General features: G+C 42.3%; 1 protein-coding gene across 4 annotated transcripts in view; it reads left to right on the forward strand.

Moving 5' to 3' along the window:
* LOC112993838 (protocadherin alpha-C2) overlaps positions 1-24,171 on the forward strand; it is a 99,745-nt gene that overhangs the window by 39,984 nt on the left and 35,590 nt on the right. For 3 of the 4 annotated variants that reach the window (XM_064520759.1, XM_064520758.1, XM_064520760.1), the window contains exons 2-3: positions 21,570-21,628; positions 23,917-24,005. In XM_064520759.1, coding sequence (XP_064376829.1) covers positions 21,570-21,628; positions 23,917-24,005 — 148 coding nt within the window. Of the gene's footprint in view, positions 1-10,452; positions 12,970-21,569; positions 21,629-23,916; positions 24,006-24,171 lie in introns of those variants that run through there. The other variant, XM_026117797.2, reaches the window with a different exon arrangement.

Here is a 24,171-nt window from a genome sequence, read left to right on the forward strand (position 1 = left end):
CCTTTTCCTTTTTTTGCTGTTTTTGTGTGCTTTCACACATACACACACACACACACACACACACACACACACACACTTACATTCATATTTCATTCATACCCATTTTAATTTTTTTCTGACAAATCTTTACATGTAAAAAGGAAGGTGATACATGGGCACAGGTAAAATAACACAAACTACAGAAAGGAAAGACTTTAATTAGTTATGGGCAATGCACTCAAGCTATTGGTACAGTATTAACAAGAAGTGAGAAAGCAAAATTGTTCCAGGGTTTATGCATAGACATTATTGGTAGACAGTATTTTGGCAGTTTATCAGGCACTACTTTTAAGTGCATAGTTAGAATTCTGTTCTCTATGCCATTTTGGTAACCTTATTAAAGGGAAAACATGACTGAGATTGTAAAGGTGCAGTGAAGGGCATAAAATGGCTGGAACATAAATTACAAGTAAAAGGAAAAAAACAACTAGTTTTGGTATATCTATTCAAGAAGGGGGGCGGGGGCAAGGAAGAAGGTATGGGATGCCATAGAGCTTCAGGACCCCAAAAAGAAATACAGAGGTACAACGAAGTCATTGCCAGAGGGTGTTATTCAGAGTCAAATGCTGCTCCTGGTTCTGCTGAGTAGGGAGATCAATGAAACTTGTCCTGAAGTCAGACAATATCAGGAAAAGCTAGGGTTGTAGAATTTTGCCCATCGTATATGTGGTTACATGCTAAAAATAGTCCAAACACAATACAGTTTGGGCTGATGGATCTTTTCATTAGGATTTGAAGTAAAATCTTCTAAGCTCAGAAATGCCTGCTGAGAATTAGCAAACAAAATAAAATATTTGCCTGCCCTACTTTTCCTGCTCAACCATTCCTGTACAGATACATAAAATAGAGAAAGCAGTGGAGCAGCAATCATTACATTACTGTTGTCATAAAAATCCTCACAGAATCAGTATGTTTTATGGGGCCTGTGCTCTAACCTACTGCTGCCTCTTTTATGGCTCTCCTCAGCTGCTCTTTAAAATAGTTTAAAGGCTTTCATTTTCTGTTCATGCACTCAAGACCATGGTATGCATATAAGAACTGAAGGCAAAGACCCACAGCTGAAAGTGTAGTCACAGGGCTGGCAAGAGGATGGGGGACAGTTGGCAATGTTGTGGGGCAAAATTCTTCCCACCTATGCTAAAAGCTGGGCATATTCAGTGACAGAGATTTTCCTCAATTATTTGACCATGGGGTGGAACTAAATGTGCAGAGGTTCCCTCCACAACATGTCTGACTCTTCTACTGTGGAAAATGTGCTACATGCAAACTATACTCAACCTGTGCTTTTCATAGCAAACTCTGAAAGCCCAGAACAACACCTTTTCAACTCTTTGGGTTGTCCATCCTTTCTGCAACCAAAAACCTGCATGATATATAAACAGTTCTGCCTACTCTGGACTGGAGAAGGTATCACAATGGTGGCTGAACCTCTAGCTGCAGAAGGCATGGGAGTTGTATTTATGAGCATAACAGCCAGAGATGATGATTTGGCTCAGTTTTATGTCTCAGAAAGCATAGCTCAAATGATTTATCTTCATTGCAAATTTGGCATTGACTTTTTCCAACATAAAGAAAACAGCAATTAAGTAGCTAATTCTAAAATGCAACCCTGAAAAGGAAAATCATTCCTACACTGCTAAACTCTGCTTAGTTATAATTTATTCTATTAATTTGAGAAATTGCTGACATTTAGGGCAGCTCTATGGAAACCGGTACTGTAATATTTTGGGTCTGATTTTGTATTCAGAAAATCTGTCCTTCATCACTTCAGTGCTTCTTTACATATTTAGCTTCAAAAGCAAGTTGTGACTTGCTGCTGTGTTAGAATATCATGGTCATTTGGAACAGGCATTTTTAGCTCAGTGCTAACCTCCCATACAGCCTTGGAGTAGAGATGTGCCACGGAGGAAGAAAGGACAGAACTGTGATTCTCAGCTACTGAAGAAATTTAGAGCAATCTGAAGGCTGCTTAATTATGACCACTGGCTGATCCATCTCTACATTGTGCAAGTTTGATCTCTACTTGTATCTCAGGCTGTCTAGGGTATCTGCAGGCTGTATATTGAATATGTTGAAACGCATCCATGTACAGAGAATAAACACAAAACACTTCAGCAACATTTAAGCTGTCAAAATGGGACTGAGGTTGCATGTAGATCTGCCTTGCAGAGAAAATGCATCTGGTAGTAGGAGCCCAGTTCAATAGGTTAATGCATGTTTCAGCTAGAGTTGTAAGACGTACAGTTCTTTAAAACATCAGGAAGCAGAGTGGTAGCAAGTGTGAGGGGTGAGTCTGGTCTCTCTCTTTTTTGGGGAGGGTGGATTTATTCTGCAGAAGATTTGCTATGTTTTAGGTAGCCTGAAGATGAGTTAAGAACTGATCAGGCAGGCCAATAACAAAGCGTTGCAATGAAAGATTCTCTGAGTATCAAAAGCATGAGTTAAGCATCCATTGTGAGTGGTTATCCTGTCACCCAATGCATTAGCAGAGCAGCTCTCAAAAAGGAGATCTTTGCAATTTGGTATGTGCAGTTTGGTGGCTTTGAATTGAATATGATATTATCCAGATATAGGACTCAATAAATTAAATACAAGCATATCTTAAGCTTAATTTCAGTATGTCTTGAATTTATCACTTTTTAAAATGCTTTCATGAATTAGGAGAACTCATGGAAATAACTGCTTTTAGGAGATGCAACAAACATAGAGAAGTTGTTAGATAAACAGTAGACCAAGAATGAAAAATGCAAAGGAAGAGGGAGAAAGCATTGACATTCCAAGAAGCAAAATCTGATCTAGCACAAGATACACAGTTTATAGCTGGGGCATGGACAGATGATACTTTCAAGGTGCTCAAAGGCAAACTAAGGTCATCATTAAAACAATGTAGCCACAAGGCCTAGAAAACCTAGAATGTTGCCAGCTCTTTTGCAGATTCAGACTATGAAGTTTCAGATTTAACTAGTTAACTACTAAGATACTTCGGAGTAAGCAGGGAGTAGAAATAAAGTTAATAGATGTAACTCACTATGTTTTTAAGAATTCGGGCAGTGAATATACAGCACTTAGCTGTTTGGATAGATGGAGCCTTTTATAGTGCATCTCTGAACTCTTTTGCTAATTAATGAGGCACTGATAGGCTTTAAAGAAAATGCTCTCAGTCTTTCTCAGTAAAGAAGGTGACTGTTCCTCACATTTCTCCTTGCCTGTACTTTCATCTCTCGGTATCTATTTTTATACTTAGGTCTCTGTTTCCATTGGTTCAGTGCCATTGTTTGGTGCTTAGCTTCCTACTTTACTTGAGATGTGTAGACAAAATGAAGGGAAAAGGAGACATCAGCAGTCCTTATCAGCATCATTTTGGAAGACTGTAGGTTTCTTTTACATCCAGAAGGACACACATAAAAGTCCTAGGATACTGAGGGAAAAGAAATGTGGGAAAGCAGCATAATGAGAGGAATTGAGTGGATGCCTGAGTAAAAATAGAAGAGGTAGGAGAGCTAACTGAAAATGGAGTAGACAAATGGACTAGTAGTACAAGATGCAAGAGGAATAGGAGAGTAAGAGAGAAGAGTTGAGAAACAGAAGAACAAGGAGGACAGAGAACAAAAAGGGAAGCTTAAGGAATATTTACTGGAAAGAGAGGAGATGAAGAAACGGAGGGAAACCAAGATGAAGGAGGATTGTATAAATAAAAGTAAAAAATAATTTAAAGAAAGGAAAATTGAAGTTAAGCTATGATTAGAAATAGAAAAAGAAACACATATGGAACAAATATTTAGGAAGAAGAATAGAGAGACAGGAAGAGAAAGACAGATTTAACAGCCAGACTGTGAACAAGCAGAGAACTTTGGCAATTTCAAAGCTGTCAGTCCAATATGATAGGATTGCTCAGGAGACAGGAGATGACAGGAGAGCTTAGGCATCATCGCTAGAGACTTACAGATTGATAGGACCATCCAAGCCTAGCAGAAGGTCTTATTTAATAGGATAAATAAAGCAACATGCAATTCTCTGAGCTGAAATTCACTGGTGATGGCTTGAGTTAAAGAATCACAGCCTGCAGAGAAGAATGACAAAGATTGCAGCTCTGGAGAGAGATGTAATGGTGACGAGGCACAACATACTAACCAGAACCTTCAAGAGAACATTTGGCAGTAAAAGTAGCACTTCAGGCTTTGCGGTGACTTTACAGGAGTGAAAGCTATTTTGGCAATGTCCAAGCCTTTAATGTCATCTCATTTAGAATGTCACAGAGTGTGACATTATGGTCAGATAATGCTTACTGGAAGGATTTTGCAGCCATCAGAAAAATATAGCAGAAGATAAAATTAATCAGAAGTATCCAGCCCTAAATTTTGGACAGAGAGTGAGAAATAATTCAACGTACACTAGGGACTAGAAGCAAAAAAATGTAATTTGTATGCATCTCTGTTATGCGGATTCCATCTGTGGTTTGTCTGAATTCAGGTTAACCACACAAATACCTCTCCATGCCCCAATCCACCACCTTTTTTTCTCTGCATAGCATTTTCTAAAACAACAGTAAGTACACTACTGGGCAAAAGGAAAGAAATTGTGACCTAAATACAAGCACGATTTTGTCTGGCTGTTCAGCAGCCTAGGTTCCCACAACAGCAATGTTTAAAATTGTCTGGCTTGAGATGTCTGTGATACAAAGGAAATTCTTACCAGATAGATTCTTACCAATGAGAAGGATGGATTCATGGAAAGATATGAAAGAGCAGAGTCAATCAAAATGAGCAAATTGGCATAGTACCTGTCTCTTTTAAACAAAGGAGATGCAAGTTACATGTAAAAAGATGATTTGTTAACAAGTAATTCAAGTGCAGAAGATGGCTGGAGCATGGGAACAAAGAAGCTGGATCTAGAAATAAGAAAGTGACATTACCTTGGGGAGGGATTTTTGCAGTATTTTTAGGAAGAGGGGGAATCCTGTGTCCTCAGAAAAGTGCCATACAGAGAAAATCCAGACCATATGCTGAAAGAAACTTTTCAGCTGCTGTTTAAGGGGTTTCTCGGTGGCTCTGTTCTGACTGCTGAATCTCCTCACACATATTTCAGGATCTCTGAGCTCAGGGGGCTAAACAGAGCCTGATGGAAAATTACCAGGCAGAAAGCCACTGTAGGGTGTGAATCCCTTTCAATCCTGTCTTTACATTGCCTTACCTTCTTTAAGTAGTATTCTACTGGTAAGATAGTACTTGAGACATGCGAATTCACCAGAAACAATTTAAGGCTCTGTACATATTCTCCTTGGGGAAGGGGGATGGTTTGGAGTAAGTAGGGTGCAAAAGAATGCAGAAATCCCAAGGGAGCCATGTGAGAGTTGCGGCTGGACTGAGGAACTAATGTGAGTGTCCTTGCAAATAATCAAGGTGTTTTTTTCCATGCTTAAGAGTACCTGTGGGCTAGAAGATTGTGCTGCAGTGCAGCACCTGACTAGGTAAACGGTATAGGAAAGACAACAAGTTTGAGTCATTCCCTTACAGTTTTGAGTATTGTTTTCCACTGTGGTTGATGTAATCTGGCCTGTGACTGATGGTTTCTCCTTTCCTCTTGACTTGATTTAATTAATAAGTAAGGCAGACAAATCGTAGGCCCACATATTTTTAAATTGTAAGTGGAATCTGTGTGAGCCAAGAACGTTTATATAGTACGCAAGTAGTATCTTTGTTGCTAAAAAAAAAATACATGCCGACAAAACTACATGTGAAAATCTAAAGCCTGATCCTTGGAGTTGTTGACTGCTCATTGGCTCAGAATGGAGTTACATCATGACATTGAGTCATTGGATGTCGTGTTTAAGGGCTGTGATTTTACTGAGGATGAAGTTTTTAAAAAGAAGTGAAATGTCTTTTCATATGTTGCAGTTCCCTGGAGTTCTTCAGTTAACATGTTGTACAGCCACATCTTCCTTTTTTTCCCCAAATCTCTTTCTCCTTTTGCTGTGAGCCTCATATAAATAACCAGAGGATGGACTCTATACACTGGTCTGCAATGAAGTAAATGGAACACAGTTTTATTTCAGTTCAAGCAATTTAAGTGATTCTAGTAACAATATTAAATAAAAGCATTCCTGATACAAGTGAGATTTGAAAAGGATGAATTTTCAAACCCCTATGTATCTTCAGATCTGTATCTGTGTATAATTATATCTCTCCTGAGAGAAGTATGTACAGAGAAATATTGTTTAGGCTTTCATCGCATTACACTGCTGCTAATTCAGGCATATATATATGTATAACTGTTTCAGTTAGGAATGTAAGCATTTTTTTATACTGAAATAGTTATATTGCTATAACCTCTAGCATAGATACATACCAGTGTGTTAGTACCTTATCCTGATACAACTTATTTTTCATCTGTAGTAACTGATAAAATCAGTGTATTCTTTGTTACACCCATATGTTTGTATCCACTTTAGAGGTCTTGTATGATTTACCTTAATCAAGCTAATTAAATTCATGCAATTTTTGTACGTCAGTAAAGGCCAGTGGGCCTGCATATGTAGCCTATTGCATTCAGGCAATATTCAATCACTTCAGCGGTTAGCAGGCTTATCAGCAAATGAATATTTGGTCCCAGTATGTTTTTTCAGCTCTTTTTTTTCTGCAGGGACAGATTCTATTCCTCTTGCTCATGTGGATTGATCTGAAGCCACAGGATACATTTTTATTTAGCAAGTTTTGAAGACATTTCAAAATTTGGTGCTCAGGTCAACTTTCAAGATATTACTGGATAAAGAAACTCTAGGAAAAGGAAAATGAAAACAAACAAACAAACAAACAACCCCCCCAAGCCCCCAAACCCAATTCAGTCAAAACTGAAATGGTATTTTCCTATGATTCAATCTTTGCCTTACACTACAAAAATCAATATTACTAGAGACCAGATCTTGAAATCTTTTCTCAAAGGAATTTTTTCCTGAATTAAAAACTAATGTCTGCAGTACTGACTTCAGCATTACTACTGAAACTAGTGAAGATAACCAAAGTAATCATGTCCATCCTTGAATTTTATATAGATTTAAACCAACTCAGGGAACATTTAATCAGAACAGCACAAGTTTCAGTATCTCACTCATAAGCTGTGTGTAGTCAGCATAAATTATGTAAAGCTAATATTTTCAGAAAAAAACTGTTACGGTGCTACTGTAACCAGCCAAGCTATGAGATTAACTTGCAAAAAGGAAATCAAAGTACCCATTTTATTGGTATTATAAACCTTTCAGAAGAGGCCAGAAGTCAAATGATACAGTTCTGAAAGTGGGAGATGAAAAGACAAAGAACGTAGGATTTAGACATATGTTGTTTGATGGAAATGTATATATTATGACATATATACTAGAATGGATCAGTTAAGTATGTGTTATTTCCACTTGATTTTACATTCCGTGATGTTTTGCTAAACTTCGGATGTCCTATTTATCCAGAGAGAGAAATGGGATGTGAGGTGAGATGAACCCAGGTAGCATGTAAACAGTGCGTAGGGGCAAGTTTTCAGCATTCATCAGCTTTCCTTTTCTGGGGAAGCTGGCTGGTACATGCTAGCATGGAGCCTGAGTGTGTATCAGAGGAGTAAATCATTGGGGTCTAGGAGCAAAGTAAAAGGGAAGATTCCTTGATGGTATCAAAGTCCCCTAGATGTCTGATTGGTGTGTTTTGTTCACACACTGTGAGTAAAATCCACTAGTCATGAGAAAGGCATTGCCTAGAGAGATGGGTTTTGGTTTTCCACCACGTCTAAGCATGGGCATTATCCATTTCCAGGAGAACGTCTGCTAAACATGTTCCTTAAGACAGGGCCTGAGATGTTGCCAATGCCCTTTAGACATCCCTGCTGCCTGTTTTGGCACAGTGTTTTTATGACTTTTGGTCTTTTACTCATGAGCAGTTCATTTGTTACAGGACTTTGTAATCACACACTTTTTGGAGGTGTGGGGCAGAAATGCTCTGTGGGCTGTCTGGACAAAGCCATTATTTGGTTGTCCGGAAAACTGAGGGTATATCTCTTCAGATTTGTGTTTTATATGATGATTGCAAGTTGTTTTTGATACACAGCCATCTAACCCGTGTGTATTAGTATTGCTATAGCTATCCATTCCAAAACTCCGAAATGGCAACAAATATGAATTTGGACTTTTAGCAGCCTTTTGCATGAGGATCTCAGGGCATTTTGCTCTGAATCTGTGAATATTGTGATCTTGAAGGTGGGTGCTTGGCCAAAGATCCAAGGCCTTTTTTTTTTTTTTAAAGTGTTTGGCTCCCATTTAGGCAACTGGATGAAACAGGCAGATTTCCAGATGTGCTTGGCACCTCTCTCTGCCCTTCTTGCTCTCACAGGGATACATTTGTCCTACTTAAAAAATATAAGCAGTGTTGGGTGGTTCCACAGCAATATTTGCAGACCCTTGGATACTGGACACATGTGAATAAATATAAGGGCAATTACTTGGACTGCCAAAAATGGGCTGAGAAGTACATCAGCTCATCAGCCAAAAAATAAATAGGGTCATCCTGCTCTTCATGTTGCTGTGATAATAGTGGCCATTGATACAAGCTGATAGACTAGTAGTCATTCTTAGCAGTGTTGAGCCAGGCAATTAGGGCAATTTTTCTTTGGGGTTTGTGCACCAGGTACATTAGAATAAAAGTATTTAGGGTTTATAGCCTAAGATCATGGTCTCAGAAGTCACCCCACATGGTGATGGCTGTCCAGCCCCACTAAGGACAATGAGAGACACTTTAGCTGAGCATTGGGGTCCCCAGCCCCCTTGGAAGACCAGCCCAGTCCAGAAAGGATTCACCAGTCATTCTGAAAGACTTGATGGGTCATGCAAGGACAGAACAACAGGAAAATAAAAATCCTAGTGGAGAAGCAATTTCTACACTAGGTAATAGGTACAACATAGTTGCACCCCTGGAGGATCATGTCCTTTGATTTGTCTCATTAAACATGTCAGGTTGGTGATTCAGATGCTGTATGAATGAATGTTTAAGTTTATTGTCAGAATTTGTAGCATCATAGTAAAACTTACAGCAGCCTCAGTGCACAGCCCCTCCCCCCCCCCCCCCCCCCCCCCCCCCGCTGAGTTTGTTCGGTTCCATAGGTTCCATAGCCCTGTTTTTTGCTGGTTGTCCACTATGAGGGCAGAGGAGGGAGAAGCAGTAACTGGAAACTGGGTAATACTGCACCGCTCCATCTTCTCTCCAACTGCCCTTGATCACCTTGAGCCTGTTTGTTGCACTGGATGAGAAACTGAAGCCCACCTTAAACACTCATAATTCATGGGTATGACTTGCAGAATTTACCCAGTCGAGCTGCTGTCGGGGCATGGCTGCTGCAGCAAGTGTGAGAGAGAAGCTGTTGGGGAGGAAGGTGGAATTGTGGCGAGGGGGTCCACAGGAGCTGGGCAGGAGGACAGTGCTGCAGCAGGCATGAATCTCCGAGGGAGCAGGGGGGCAGATCTCCAGGAAGGTCATCAGACGTACTGCAGCAGCACGGAGACGCCACCAGCAAAAGCACCAGACCTGGCTGGAGGCCCATCTTTTCGGAGCCCTGCGCTGATTTAACCCTCCCAGGCGGATGCGTTTTTGCACTGCAGCAGCAGGCCCAGAAGTGCAGGCGGTTGGCAGCCCTCCCCCCGCGCCGTCGTCGCTTCAGCGGCGAAACCGTGGCGGAGGCGAGTGGGGCCGGGGCGCCGCGCCGCCCGCGCTGCCGTGCCGGGGCTGCCGCCCGCGGCGTGGGCGGGCAGGAGCCTACCGCGCCCCTGCCGTCTCGGGGGCGGCCCCCCGCCAGCGGGCGACTACCGGGAGAGAAGGCGCAACACGTGGGTGAGGACGGTGCGGCCGGGGCAGTGGGCGGAGCGGGGTCGGCCTCGCTCTCTCCGGGGAACCGGGAAAGGGGCTCTCGGTGCGGCGTGGGGCAGTTGTGCCCAGCCCCGGAGAGGAAGAGGAGGAAGACGAGGGCTCGCCTCTGAAGGCCCCCCGCCCCAGCCGGCCTCGGTGTCGCTGTTCCCTGTCCAGGTGCTGAACCGCAGCCAGCCGCGGCTTAGCGTCCTCCCCCGCCTCCTCCCGCGCAGCAGCTGGAGCAGGAGAAAGCGGATCCAGCGACTCCCGGTCCCTCCTCCTTCCTCCCCCTCCTCCTCCTCCTCCCCCGAGCCGCCGGAGGGAGAGAGGCCGGAGCCGCCGTCTCGGGCAGCGGGCGAGTATGGGCCGGGCGGCGGTGCGGCCGGCGGCGGAGCCTGCGGCGGCGGCGGCGGGGCCGGAGGCGGCTGGTGGCTGCAGCTCGCCGCTTGCATGAGGCAGCCGGGAGCCGGCGGCGGGGCGTGAGGCCGGGCCAGGGCCGGGCGAGGCGGCTCCGGGCTCCGGCGGCTCCCCACCCCCGGCCATGGCGGCGGCTGCTCGGCGGAGCCGCGGCGGGGCGGCGGCGCTGGGCCTGCTGCTCCTGCTGCTGGGTCTCTGCGCCGGGCGGGCGGCCGGCGGGCAGCTCCGCTACTCGGTGCGGGAGGAGCTGCCGCTCGGCGCCTTCGTGGGCAACGTGGCGAGCGACCTGGGCGTGGATCCGCGGCGGCTGGCGGCGCGGGGAGCGCGGCTCACCTCGGGCAGCGGCCAGCAGTACCTGGAGCTGGAGCTGGACCGCGGAGTGCTGCTGGTGCGGGAGCGCATGGACCGGGAGTCACTCTGTGAGCTGAGGCCCTCCTGCTTCCTCAGCCTGGAGCTGGTCATCGAGCAGCCCATCGAGGTGCACAATGTGGAGGTGGAGGTGCTGGACATCAATGACAATGCGCCGCGCTTCCCCCGCCAGGACTATCGGCTGGACATCAGTGAGTCTGCTGTGCCCGGGGCCCGCTTCCATATAGAGAGTGCCCAGGACCCTGACGTGGGCACCAATTCTGTGCAGAGCTACCAGCTCAGCCCCAGCCACCACTTTGCCCTGGACCTCAAAGGCTTCCAGCATGGGAGCAAGCTCCTGGAGCTAGTGCTGCAGCAGCCGCTGGACCGAGAACAGAGTGCCCTGCAGCAGCTGGTGCTCACTGCTGTGGATGGTGGGGACCCCCCCAAGTCTGGCACAGCCCAGATCTCTGTACGGGTTGTGGACACCAATGACAACCCACCTGCCTTCGACCGCTCCACCTACACTGTGAGCCTCCTGGAGAATGCTCCACCTGGCACGCTAGTGGTCAAACTCAATGCCTCAGACCCTGATGAGGGCTCCAATGGGGATGTGATCTACTCCTTTGGCAGCTACACCCCACAGAAGGTGAGACAGCTTTTCAGTGTGGACCCACACTCGGGGGAGGTGCGTGTTAATGGTACCTTGGACTATGAAGAGGCATCCTCCTATGAGATCTATGTGCAAGCCACTGACCAGGGCCCTGTCTCCATGGCTGGGCACTGCAAAGTGTTGGTCAACATTGTGGATGCCAATGATAACGTTCCTGAGGTGGTCCTGACTTCCCTGTACAGTCCAGTGCCAGAGGATGCAAAGGTGGGAACTGTGGTGGCCCTGATGAGTGTCACTGACCAGGACTCAGGATTGAACAAGAAGGTGAGTCTGCGTATCCCCCCCGGCCTCCCCTTCACACTCAACTCCTTCAAGAACTCCTACACCCTGATCACTCAGGGCAATCTGGACCGTGAGAAGGCAACATCATACAACATCACAGTTACAGCTACCGACTCTGGGAGCCCCCCTCTCTCTTCCCAGAAGGTGATCCATGTGGAGATCTCTGATATCAATGACAATCCCCCACGCTTTGAGGAACCTGCATACTCAGTTTACATACCTGAGAACAACCCCCTCGGGGTCTTGCTATGCACTGTCAAAGCCACCGACCCGGATGTCGCCGAAAATGCCTATGTATCCTATTCTCTACTGGATGGGGATATTGAAGGGCTACCTGTCACCTCCTATGTCTCCATTAAATCTGATAATGGCAACATGTATGCTGTCAACTCCTTTGACTATGAGACACTAAGGGAGTTTCAAGTGGTTGTCCAGGCTCAGGATGCTGGGATCCCACCACTGAGCAGCACTGTCACCGTCCACATTTATGTCACAGATGAGAATGACCATGCTCCACAGATTCTGTATCCTACCTCAACCAACACTTCAGCAGCTCTGGAGATGATCCCACGCTCAGCAAATGCAGGATATTTGGTAACCAAAGTTATAGCCATTGATGGGGACTCAGGACAAAATGCCTGGTTGTTCTACCACCTGGTACAAACCTCAGATTCCGATCTATTCAGAGTGGAGCTCCATAGTGGGGAGATTAGGACTACTCGCAAACTGGGGGAGGAGAGCACACCTACCTTCAACCTGACAGTGGAGGTGAGAGACAACGGAGAACCAGCAATGTCTTCATCAGTGGCCATCATGGTTGCCGTGGTAGACAGAGTTTCCAAAATCATCCCTGACACAAGAAGGCACATTAAAAGTACAAGGAATTACTCGGAAATCACTCTTTATCTCATTATTGCTTTAAGCGCCATCTCCTTCGTTTTCCTTTTCACAATTATTGGGCTTACTATTATCAAGTGCTACAGATATAGTCTGTATGGGGACTCCTGCTGTGCAGGTTTCTGTGGGGTCAGAGAACGGTGTCCTGCTGAAATGTACAAACAGGCCAACAACAACATCGATACTAGGTTGCCCCATGGTTTAAAAGTGCAGCCCCATTTCATTGAAGTGAGGGGCAATGGGTCTCTCACTAAGACCTACTGCTATAAGGCATGCCTAACTGCAGGATCAGGAAGTGACACTTTTATGTTTTACAATACTTGTGGCCCAACAGGAACTGGTCCCTCTGCAGTGATGACTGAGAGGCATCTGACAGGACAGAGTGGGCAGAGTGCACAAAACTTGATCGTACTTAAAAATGACTCCATTACTCCTAATGAGGTGAGGCTACACTGATAATGACCAGTGGTCTAGGCAAATCTATACTTAAGAGGAGATTCAAACTGGAAAGCTCAGATTCCTTGTATTCCCTTTCGGGTTTACTGACATGCAACTACAAAACCTGTCTCTAAGGAATTTTAATCTGTGCAATGCGTTTTGCTTCTAGGTAAATACTGGGGCTTTCAGGGTCCATTTGGTAAGTTCAGTATATGTGTCTGTTGTTAGCTATTCACTTCTTTTTTGCAGCATATGCTAAACAGTATTGCCTTTTTCTCTTAGAGATCTAAAACTGCCTGCTGTCACAGAGCACTAGGGTATGACACACACGGTTTTACATTTTTAATGCTAAAGCTAATATTGCAGGAAAAAATAAAAAGAGATTAGCCTGGAAATCAATAGGTTACTTTATGGCAATTATAGATATTTGCAACTTTATTGATTTCATGCCTAGGCAAAGTTTTTGGAGCTAGATCATTACAATAATATGCTTTGCTTACTAACATGGGTATATTTTAGTTGTCTGAAAACTGCAGTCTCTCAATAATACTTGTTCTACACTATGCTGAATTTTGCACTTTCTGGACTGTGACAATCCAGTGATGTCTTTCTAGAGCATTATAGTAAGTTACCATCGTTATGTTGCAGTGCAATAACTTCTGACCTGCTGGGTTGTTATTGAAAAGTGTTTCATCCCTATGGTTTGACCAGCAGTCTATTAACCTTTTCAATATTTTCCCATGGTGAGAAATTAATGATTGCTTTATGTAAAGCATGCAGCCAGTCTGCAGTTGGTGTGTAGGTTTTATACTCTGTACAGTTTCATCTTTACAGATATTGGAGCCAAACCCGGAAACACTCACCCAGAGAGAATAACTGTGGTTGTCAAAAAGAAAATCTTGCAATTACTGTGTACTGCTTGTACCCTAGAATTGTGGTAGGCATACAGTCAGTTTGTACATTAATGTGTAGTATGTTTCCAGTCATGGGGAAGTGGAGGGAATAACTGTGGTGGGATGGAGAGGAGCCTGACTTGTGTGTACTTGCACAGAAATATGACATTTCTTTCTGTATTTACAGCTATTCAAGTATGAAGACGTTAGCATCTTTTACAACTGTTTTTTAAAGATACACAAATCCTAAGGATTAGCAAGGCTTTCATAAAAATGCTTTCATGGAAGAGTGATCTTCCACTTGAAACCACTGCAGTGTTTTTCTGTAAATCACAATGGTGTGGTATGGGGGATCTTTTTCCATAATTTTTGTACCTCAAACTCACTTTGAGTATAATGTGCTGAACAAAGGAATCAATACTGATGTAGTTATTAACATCTGCTATTGATACAGTTTTCAGCTGGAATCTGTTTGATCACAGGAGGGTATGTCAGACATACTCTGCAAGCATGTATGGAGGAGAATCAGAGAGTGGAATATATACCTTAAATCTGATTTTTTTGAAAAAACAGAGGGATAATCATTGAAAATGATTTCACTTTGGATTTAAGAGCGGTAGGAAATTAGTTTAGCAGATTCCTATCACATTTTAAGGAATCAGTCTATTGAATGCAATGAATTAGCAAATTTTGAAAACCCCAATGCAAGTCAGGCAACGGCAGCTCTGCCAGCCCAGACTTGGAGTACAAAAGTAGAGAGATGTACAGAACAAACATACGAATGCCTGCCTGTGTGGGGTTATGATCCGGAAGAGAAATTATTCTAGTAGCTCTGTATGATTTAAATAGAGGTGAAATTCTGACAAATGCCACTTATCACAAGTGCTTTTCTAAGGTCTTTGCCATGAAGGTGTATCAGTGTCAGGTGTATATGAGAAAATAGGCGCACATAATGGCATTTACTAATAACTAATTCTTAGCTAATTATGTACTACAAAATCATGTGTTTCCCTTGTTTCAGGCTCAACATATGCACTGTACATGCCATCCATTGCTTAGCAACATCAAAGCATACTTTTTAAAGATAATAATCTTTTTGTTACTAGCTCTTCAGACAACTGTGTTTTTCTTACTTATTTATAGTGATTTCATAACAGTCTTTAAGGGCCCATGCCTTCACCTGTAAAGCATAGCAACAAGCATTATTGTACCTTGCAATGATTTGCACAGCTAATCTGTGATGTGTATGTTACTTCTGGAAAATGTGAACAGGTCTTTCTTTCTGACAATTTTTGGAAATGATTCTTCAGTTAACTATTCAGTGAGGAGGATGGGACCAGCTGAAAGGGCTTCATATGCATGCATACTGCGCATGAAAATACCTCTTGGGTTTCACAGAGACTACTGTTTTGCAAATGCTGTTTCACAGTGGGATAAAAAGTATCTCAAAGTTATTTGGGAATAATCTCAATAACTTTTTATGCAATAAGGTCTTGGTCCTTTTCATATTTAAATGTAAGGTCAAAGCTGTTAGTAATTACTCTGTGCTAAGTTGTGGCTAACTTCATTTGGTCGTTACATGAATGCATGGGAAGGGAAAATCCAGTGTATTAAGGTTAGGTAGGGAACTCTTTGTAACTGTTGAGGCGATGTTTTCTGTGTAGTTGTTCTAATTTGTACCGTGTAGTGTCATAATGGTATAACAGGAGCTTATTTCTGCAAGACAGCCTATGCTTCTGCAATCACCTTGCGTGCTTCTGTGGTCCTTCATAGGTCTATAAGAATATCTCAAACTAAATGTGTTTTGTAAAGGAAGAGTACTAGTATGTGCACCAAAAAACTTAAAAACAATTATTGCTGGTGTGAGTCTAGTGGTAAGGGTCAGAAGGCAGAGTTAATGAGTATCATGCTCTAATTAACTAGATCACTACAACAGGATGACCAGGCAGGCAATGTAGGAACATCTCGCACCAAAAAAAAAAAAAAAAAAAAAAAAAAAAAAGGAATGGAAAAGCATTGTGGCTTCATTGGTGGCACCATATGCATTTATGTCCAGCCTGGATTCTTGCCTTTTGGGAGGGGCGAAGTGGGGGCAGTGCAATTTCACTGCTAGCCACTGCTGCTGTGACGATCTGTTATTTTCAGGAATGGTTTCAGAACTTTAACCTGCAGTGCCTTTCCCTCACATGCCTGTGGAGCTGCTAGGTGATATTCGAGTAGTATCTGTTCCTTGGTCTGTCTTTTCACCTCTCCTGTTTGTTCTTACCCTCTCTATAGTTAAGCTTGTTCATCATGTCCTGGATCTCATTGCAACCTTCTCACTTTGATAAAGGGGTGAGCAATCAGACTGACATATGGTTTAACTGAAGTTTCCTGCCCCAGAAGGCAGCCTGGCACATTCATAATAACCAGCAGGCATTCTGGATCCTTGATAGAAGAGATACTAGCTCTTCTAATTATAGATTTCCTTGTACCACCATTCTGTGTGGTTATTGTGTGACTTAAAAAGTACAGTTGCATGTGATACTCATAAATAACATTGCATGGTGATCTGTGCACACTTTTCAGGAAGAACTAAAGCTGTAAGACACAAGAATTCATTGGTGTTTTACGTTTTTTTTTAAGAACACTGCTCTACTTCTGGTTTCTCCCCCACATTTTGAACTTCAAAGTCAGCTTGCTAAACACATGAAGAGAACCAAACTGCACTTGAGTTGAGCACATCTTGATATTGCTTTTAAATGCAAGCATGTTTTGAAGTGTCTAAATCTGGCAAGCCCACAGCATTGTCTGGAGCAATCTCTCTGAGAGATTTCCCACATGGGCTTTAAAGGTATTAATGGTGGAAGATCTTACAATCTCAGTTCAAGAACTTAAGCCTTTAAGAAATTCTCCAGCCACACTGACATTGTAAAGGTTAACTATAAATGTTTTTTCTTTTGTTTAGCGCCAGCATCTGAACCCTTTCTGTGCTCTGTGCTTTAGAGAAGTCACAGTGTTAATCTGGGGGTTACTGCTATGTCAGCAGAAATTTACATCCAATATTAAGCAGACAAAGCAGATTTCCTTCTCCTGGAACTTATTTAAGAACTTTACAGAAGCATTTACCTGTTCACTTCACCTTAGTTTTTTCAGAGTTAGGAATGCAAATGATCACTCCCAGGAAGCAAACCTGTGGGCTACTGGATTATGGCCTTTTTCCATTTCCATTCTGATTTCTTGTATGATAAACTTATGTTCAGACTATAAATAGTTTGTTCACCATGTTGAATTAATCATAAGCATTTACAGTAGGGAATCAACAATAGAAGTCTCTGTTATCCCACAATTGTCAACATAGTCTCACTAGAAAATAAGCAGAGCTGTATGCAGTTGGGGATTTTAAAAGGCTTTTTATTATTGCTTCAAAGTTGATATATTTGATAAGTATACCTTGTCATTCTGTTGTGTGTTTGTGTGGAAATAGGAAGAGAGTGGGATGCTTTTAGCAGTCTCATCATCTGGTAACTGTTTATAAATGTTTGATTCACACTTTTCTACCTCAGGCAGGCCCTGTGCTAACACCCACTGTAGCCAATGAGAGGCTTTGCATTGATTTTCATGAATATGGGATCAGGCCAACATCAAAAGTTTTAATTTTTTTTCTTTCTATTCCAGTGACAAATCCTTAAAGTGTTAAAATATTAACTGAAAAAGGAACTGAGTAGAATGTCTGTAGCAATGTATTTTCAAATAAATTTTATCTCAGTGAACCAATGAAATTCTTCTTAAATTAAACCATGCTGTGTAATTTAAAAATAATTCAGTGAAATTTCACATGAACTTTTCTGCTACTAAGGCGGTTGATTTTGAGTTGTATATTCACTTTGCTTATCAGACTTAAATAGGGTTGGTTGTTTATGACTAATCATGTTAATGCTTGTGGTTCTGTGGTTGGCAGAAAGTAACCATGGTATCTGAGAGAACCAGGAGGAGCAAGCAATTATCATGAGGTTTTCAAAGAGTGCAATGGCAACCACTACTATAGGCATCTGGATGGATTTTTGACTCATCTCACAAGTGTGATGTTGTGTGCTATTTCTGTCAGAAAAAGTGTGTGATGAGAGAAACAGGAAGTGGTTGATTGTTTCTGTGCTGGATTGTGAGATTTTCATCACCTCCAATGATGAGTGGAAAAGACAGGACCGCTAGACTTGGTACATGGCCTCCAAAAATCTCTGGGGGAGTTGGCAGTCTAAGATTAAATTAAAATTAGTGGATGGGTTGGCAGGTGGCAAACAGTGCCTTGTAATGAGTTGGGAGCTGCAGAGGTAAAAGGAACAGTATTAGTTACCTTCATCAGCATTGTGTGACGTAGCAAGTGCATGAGGATATACAACTGGGATGAGGATGGACCACTTCACAGTCAGTATTCCTCTTTGTCCTTCCTCCCTATACTCACACTTCCTGGCCACCCTCTCAGCTGTTCTTTGTCCTGGTGTTGACTTACTACACAGCTACACTTCTCGTAGCAAAGCCTTTGACAGGGGCTTTGCAGAGGAGCCAATTGACAGCTGCTGTTAGCTTTTAGTGATACAGACTCTTATGCCATGGGACTATGCTGAAGGCACTACTCTTATTTGACATGGGCCATATTGTGTCACAACACAGTGACTGCTAACAGCACATTCTGATGGGGCAGGTTTCAGTTTGTGGTCTGCAGCTATAAAGCACTGTAGGATGATACCAAACCTAGTCATTTTCCTATCCATAAATATTAAGGTATGAAAGTGGTGCTGGTCTGTCATGGGTAAAGGTGGACTGTTCATGGACAGACATGTAGGCTGACTCAAACATACAGACTATGAATGGCTTGTTGGATCTGTAAGAAGCAACACTGCTGCATTTGCGTTGTGGAATGATGTTAATGAACAGGTTTGCTTGTCTTCTGCTATGCTGTCACTTCTATTATTGATCATACTTTTGCTTTCCTGACTCCTAATTGCCCAATCTTGTTTAAAAGTATATTGAAACTACTTTTCCCATAGTACCAGAGGATCTTAAAGAATTAAAACCTGTAACAGAACAAAAGGAGTAGCCAGTTACACAGGCAAAACTGGAACTTCACCGACTTTGCAAGTTGCAGGATATTGGCCTGTGATAACACAAGTGTAGGGCAGACCTATGTCTTGCTGAGGTCCAAAAGTTCCCAGTCATGCAGTGCTCACACTCAGATCCCTCTCCAGACTATATATACCTGGAATAATTCCTTCTTCTGTCCCTCTGGGAGCTGCACTACAGCCCTGCTCTCCATATTTTGTCATGTTATTCTCCAAACTAGTCTGTGAAAACCAGGACGGGGACAAGGCTTTATCCCTTCTTCAGTCTGACTTCTGTGTTATGGCTTTCAACATTTTATGTTTTAGCATCCCTGTAGCAGGCTCAGAGTATTTCCATATTGGCCAGAAGATTCTCTATGCATAGTCCTCCAATTCACTCTGGCAGTAGAGCTGTCAACCCACTTTCTTATTTATACATAAAGAAAGATAACAAATAGAGAACTGGCTGGGAGTGGCCACAGGACGCCACGGCATCTGGACAGTAACCTGTGAAAATACCATATTCTCCTAATTGCTGCTGTTTACCTTATACTGACATGATGATTCTCTGTCCGTGTCATGTGGAATGAATCAAGCCTAACTGATGAATTTCTCCTGCCATCATATCCCGTTCATGATCTGATGTATGAAAGTTCCCAGTGCAACAGAACAGGGATTATTGTTTTTCAGCTGAGAGCTTTCTAACTCTTGGCTTCCTCTTCTTCTTCTTCTTTTTCCACTCCTATCCTACTTGTACCAGACTTTTCCAGCTCTTTGTCATAACCTCACTTCACCTGTGTTTTGCCTGGGACTGTGGTAAGATTTTTTCCTCCTCAGGCTGCCTGTCAGCTGCAAAATAGTGACCTACATGTCTTTCACTGCAAAAATGAGGAAATGGGCTTTCCTCTGCCTCCCCACCTCAAATGGCAGTTCCCCTGCTGCAAGGGAATCCCCAGCAGAGGAAAAGCCAAATCCTCTGGTGTCAGCACCCCAAGACAAATTGGAGAGAGAGGCTGATTAGTGTGTAGTGTTTTCTATCCACTTTAGCTGGCTATTACTATGCGGTAGACTTTAGTGTTGCCCTAATATCTCTGGGACTGTGGCCAAAATGGAATGAGCCAGAAAGTACTGGAAACATAACGGGCTCCTTTTCAGGCCACTTTCTGCTAAACTCAGCAGAAGCTGAGCATAAGAGAGGACTGGGGCCTAAATGGGAAGGAAATTGCTAGCAAAGTTGTTTAATGTGTGGTTGCAAGTAGCAGCCTCTTCCCTTTTGTGTAACTCATATCATAAAGAATGCCAAGATGCGTATCATTCAAGAGCATCTCAGACTCAATACTGGACCTAGGAAATATGGTGATAGAGTGATGGTGTAAGTTGTAATTGCTCCATTTTTATTTGAATAAAATCTATTGATCCAGGGAAGAGCATTTGCCAAACCTCAGGAGGAAAGACCAGAGCTGGCTTTAAATAATTCAGAGCATTCGACGTTCTTTTTCTTTCTTTTTCAAATCATGGGACCAAATTCATTTTGGGGCTGCCTCTAATGGCTTGAAGAGAATTACACCATTACTATCACACATTATTTGTGTATTTGGCACTGTACAAGATGCACCGGGAATGAATGTAGTCCATTATATCTCTGGACTTACAGTTTTGAACTTGTGCTCCTGAAGTTAAGCACTAATTGCAATATTGCATAAAAAGAATGTCTTAAAAAATTCCAAGAAATAACCATGTTATATGTTTTGAGATGCATTTAGGTGCTTAATTTTGCAGCATCTCAGTTTGCACTCATTGGTTGTAGCTGAAAATTATTGTGGTGGTCCCATGACAATATAAACGAGATTTTCTGGAGCAATTTTTGATCAACAAGGATATTCTTAGTTATCTATTTAGCAAGCCATTCTGCAGCAGTTTGATGTATGCTGAGTTTTATTAGTCAGAGGTAGTACTGGCTTTTTTTTCCCTTCTTCTATGCCCTTTCATGAATATGGAAAATGTTTTGGTTCTTGATTCTATGTTCTATGAAAGAATGCATCTGCCTTTGATAAGAGCCTTGCTGCAGTCTGAAAATCTGATACGATCTAGTGCAGTCCTCTGCAGTCCACTAAACTCTAGCAGAAGCCTCATAGCAAACAGACTAGCCCATGTGCTCCCTTCACAGAGGACTGCATTTTATATGTACTCATGCAGATGCTATCCAGTGCAGGAGCTCAAGTTTCCTTGCTTTATCAGGTAAAAAGCAGAATGTGTATTCTAGGTTTATGATCTTTTTTTTCCTTCTTTTCCCAGAGTGTTTCTGAATATGTGAAATAATTGTCCACCAGTTTCCAACATTAAACGTCTTTCCATGCAGATCATCTGTAGTCAAAGGTCTTGGCATCTAAACAATTTTTCTGTTGTACAGATGATCTCTGTGTGTCCATTTAAAAGAGTCTTTAGATTTCTAGAAGGATTTGGCAGCTCTGAATGTTCAAAAAATTGAGTAGCTCCATTTAGACCCGTTTGTCACAATGGAGCCTTTAGGCTCCATTTAGACAATAGCAACAAAACTAGCCAGATGATACACAGGTATTTCAGCTTGTTTAGCACACATTAACGATGTTTTCCTGGGCTTTTGTTTCGACAGCCAAAACACCCTAATCCTGACTGGCGTTACTCTGCGTCCCTAAGAGCAGGAATGCAAAGGTATGTGTTGTGCTTCCCCATATGAAAGGGAATTCTGTCTGTGTCCTCTCAGAAGGACTACCTTCTTTCTGTCAGGCTCCTCTGATGCCCTAGATTGATGATATCTGTACGCTGAGACAGAAAACACCTGAGTTCTGCTGCTGTCTTTTTCAATCTACAAACGTTTACAGATTTATTTTGACTACATCTTATGCTATAGCGGTACTTCTGTAAATCTGCATATTTGTGTTGCTTACCTCCTGCTTTTTTATACATTGATTGTCAAGACATAATTGCTACAATTATAGCATTATTTAACTGTGATTATGCACTTTCATTTACTTTAAAGCTCCCTGTTATCATCAATGCTGATATGTTTCAATAGGCTGTCTGCAGCATTGATGCATTTTCCATCTTGCTGTCTCTCACTACCATAAAAGTACACTGCTCCAGCAGGCATTTTATTAACAACGTGGTGCGATCAAGGTGATTAACACAGTTAAAAGGACATTTTGAGGATATAAGACTCAGATTTTCAAAGAAGGCAAAGTAAGGCCATTTCAAAATCTCTATGTTTTTAAAAATCCCTGCCTAACATCCCAGTCTCTGCTATAATTTGCTGCTCAGTGCCTCTGAAAAAAAGAAGTATAAGAAAGCCATTTTTGTAGAGCCTAGAAAAGTAATATTTTTGTTTCCTCTTCCTGAGCAAATTAGCAAACTGGTCTTATTTTCAGGTGTAATCTGACATGAATAATAAGACTGCATTACAAGTTTAGAAGCAACTAAAAGGCTGCAAAAATTCCTAATAGCACTAAAAGTTCAGGACTTCATGTTTTTCCCAAAATTTTTGGTGTGATGGGGCTGTGGCCTTCACCTTTTTCCGTTATTATTATTAATTACAGAGCTGAAGAAAGTCCATGAGATAGAAAGCCAGGACTCAGGTTCAGACTCTCTCCCACCCCGAGACTGTTCAGGAGTCTATGTGCTTCCTGTGGGTGAGGGCACACTGTTTCTCTCCAGCTGATTTTGGGCTGCTGTGTAAAAAAGAACATAAACCTCAGAGACCAGAACGAAAGGAAGAAGGAAAGCGCTTGATTCTGTGGCCTGTTGGGCAGAGAAAAATCTGGGTTTATTGGTTTGTTTCTTTTATATTCCTGCTGTTCTTTTTTTAATCTCTTCTGCTTATTGCAAAATAAATAAACAGTCTGGGAGAGGATCCAGAAGCAGAAATTATTCTGCCTACCTGAGCATCTTCTCTACCAATCCACTGAATCAGGCATCTTCTTGTGTGTTCTCAGCCTGACCCTGTGGATTCACATTCATTTCTAAAATGAGTTCAAGATTTCACCTGAAGTTACTTGTACAATAAATGAGAAGTCAAAGCTCATTTAAACCAATTGGCCCTGCAAGCGAGGAAGCTAATGAAGCCTTTCTGAGAAACTGTGTCTGTGTCCCTCTATTCTCTCACACCAGCAGCTCCTGTCCCTCCCTGAAATCTCAGGATCTGAGACTTCGTGACCTGCCCAGCTGCTGATTTTCATATAAATTGTAGGAATTTGGTGTAATTAAGATCACTGATGTATGTCAAATTGGCTGAACCTGCCCATTAAGTTCAACAAGGAAAGTGGAAGGGAACTGAGAAGCAGATGAGCAGAGATAGGGACAGACAGCACAGTCACAGAATCCTGTTTCTCTAATGAATCACACACAAATGAACATGTAGTTTTGCATTAAAAATAGCATATATTTTCTTTTCCTTTCATATAAGGTGCTGATTGATGTGCAGCAATTGCAATGGTGCTTTCAAAGCCACATGCTCACCATGAGACTCTGTAAAATTTAATGTGTAGTTAGTGCATTTGAGAAGATGAATTTCTTTTTCTGAATTGCTCACCAAAAACATACAGTAACCCAGGAAAGCAGGGTATGTTAGAGTAGCACACTCACAGAAGCTCAGAACTAACTGAAACAAATTTTTGTTATTTATTTTACTGTTAATTCATTATAAAAGCAAAGACTTCCTTGCTAGCAGCTTCCAATCCATGAAAGCAAAGCATCCTGGAAATACATTTGTTTTAAAAATTATGCCCCAAATGTGTTTTAGTAAATAATCAAAAATTATTTTTGCAAGTCAAAATAGCTAGTTTTCAAATGATCCAGCAGAATTTGTTAGCATGATGCAATATTGTAATGGTACTTGGACAGTGACAAACAGTTATAACATTTTGAAAAACAGCTAGGAAAGGGAGTGCTATAAAACCCAGGGCAGACGGGACTGTATAATCTAACCATGATATATGCTTATTCAGTGCTGTGCATATGGAGGAGGCAGGAGTCTTACGTGGAGGACCAGGAGGGCCTGATCAGCAGTGGCCAACAATCTCCAGTGCTACTCCAGGTAAGGGTGTGAGAATATGGCATATAAATGAGGAACTAATATTAACTGAAATACACTTCCTAATGCATCAGTCTTAGTTTTTCTTCTGCTTTGTCTCTCTCAGTAGAGTCCTTGTAAATTTATCTGTGGACTCTAAATAGCACGCTGTAATTAAGCAAAAATACCT

The sequence above is a fragment of the Dromaius novaehollandiae genome, chromosome 15, assembly GCF_036370855.1.
Source record: "Dromaius novaehollandiae isolate bDroNov1 chromosome 15, bDroNov1.hap1, whole genome shotgun sequence".
NCBI classification, from domain to species: Eukaryota; Metazoa; Chordata; class Aves; order Casuariiformes; family Dromaiidae; genus Dromaius; species Dromaius novaehollandiae.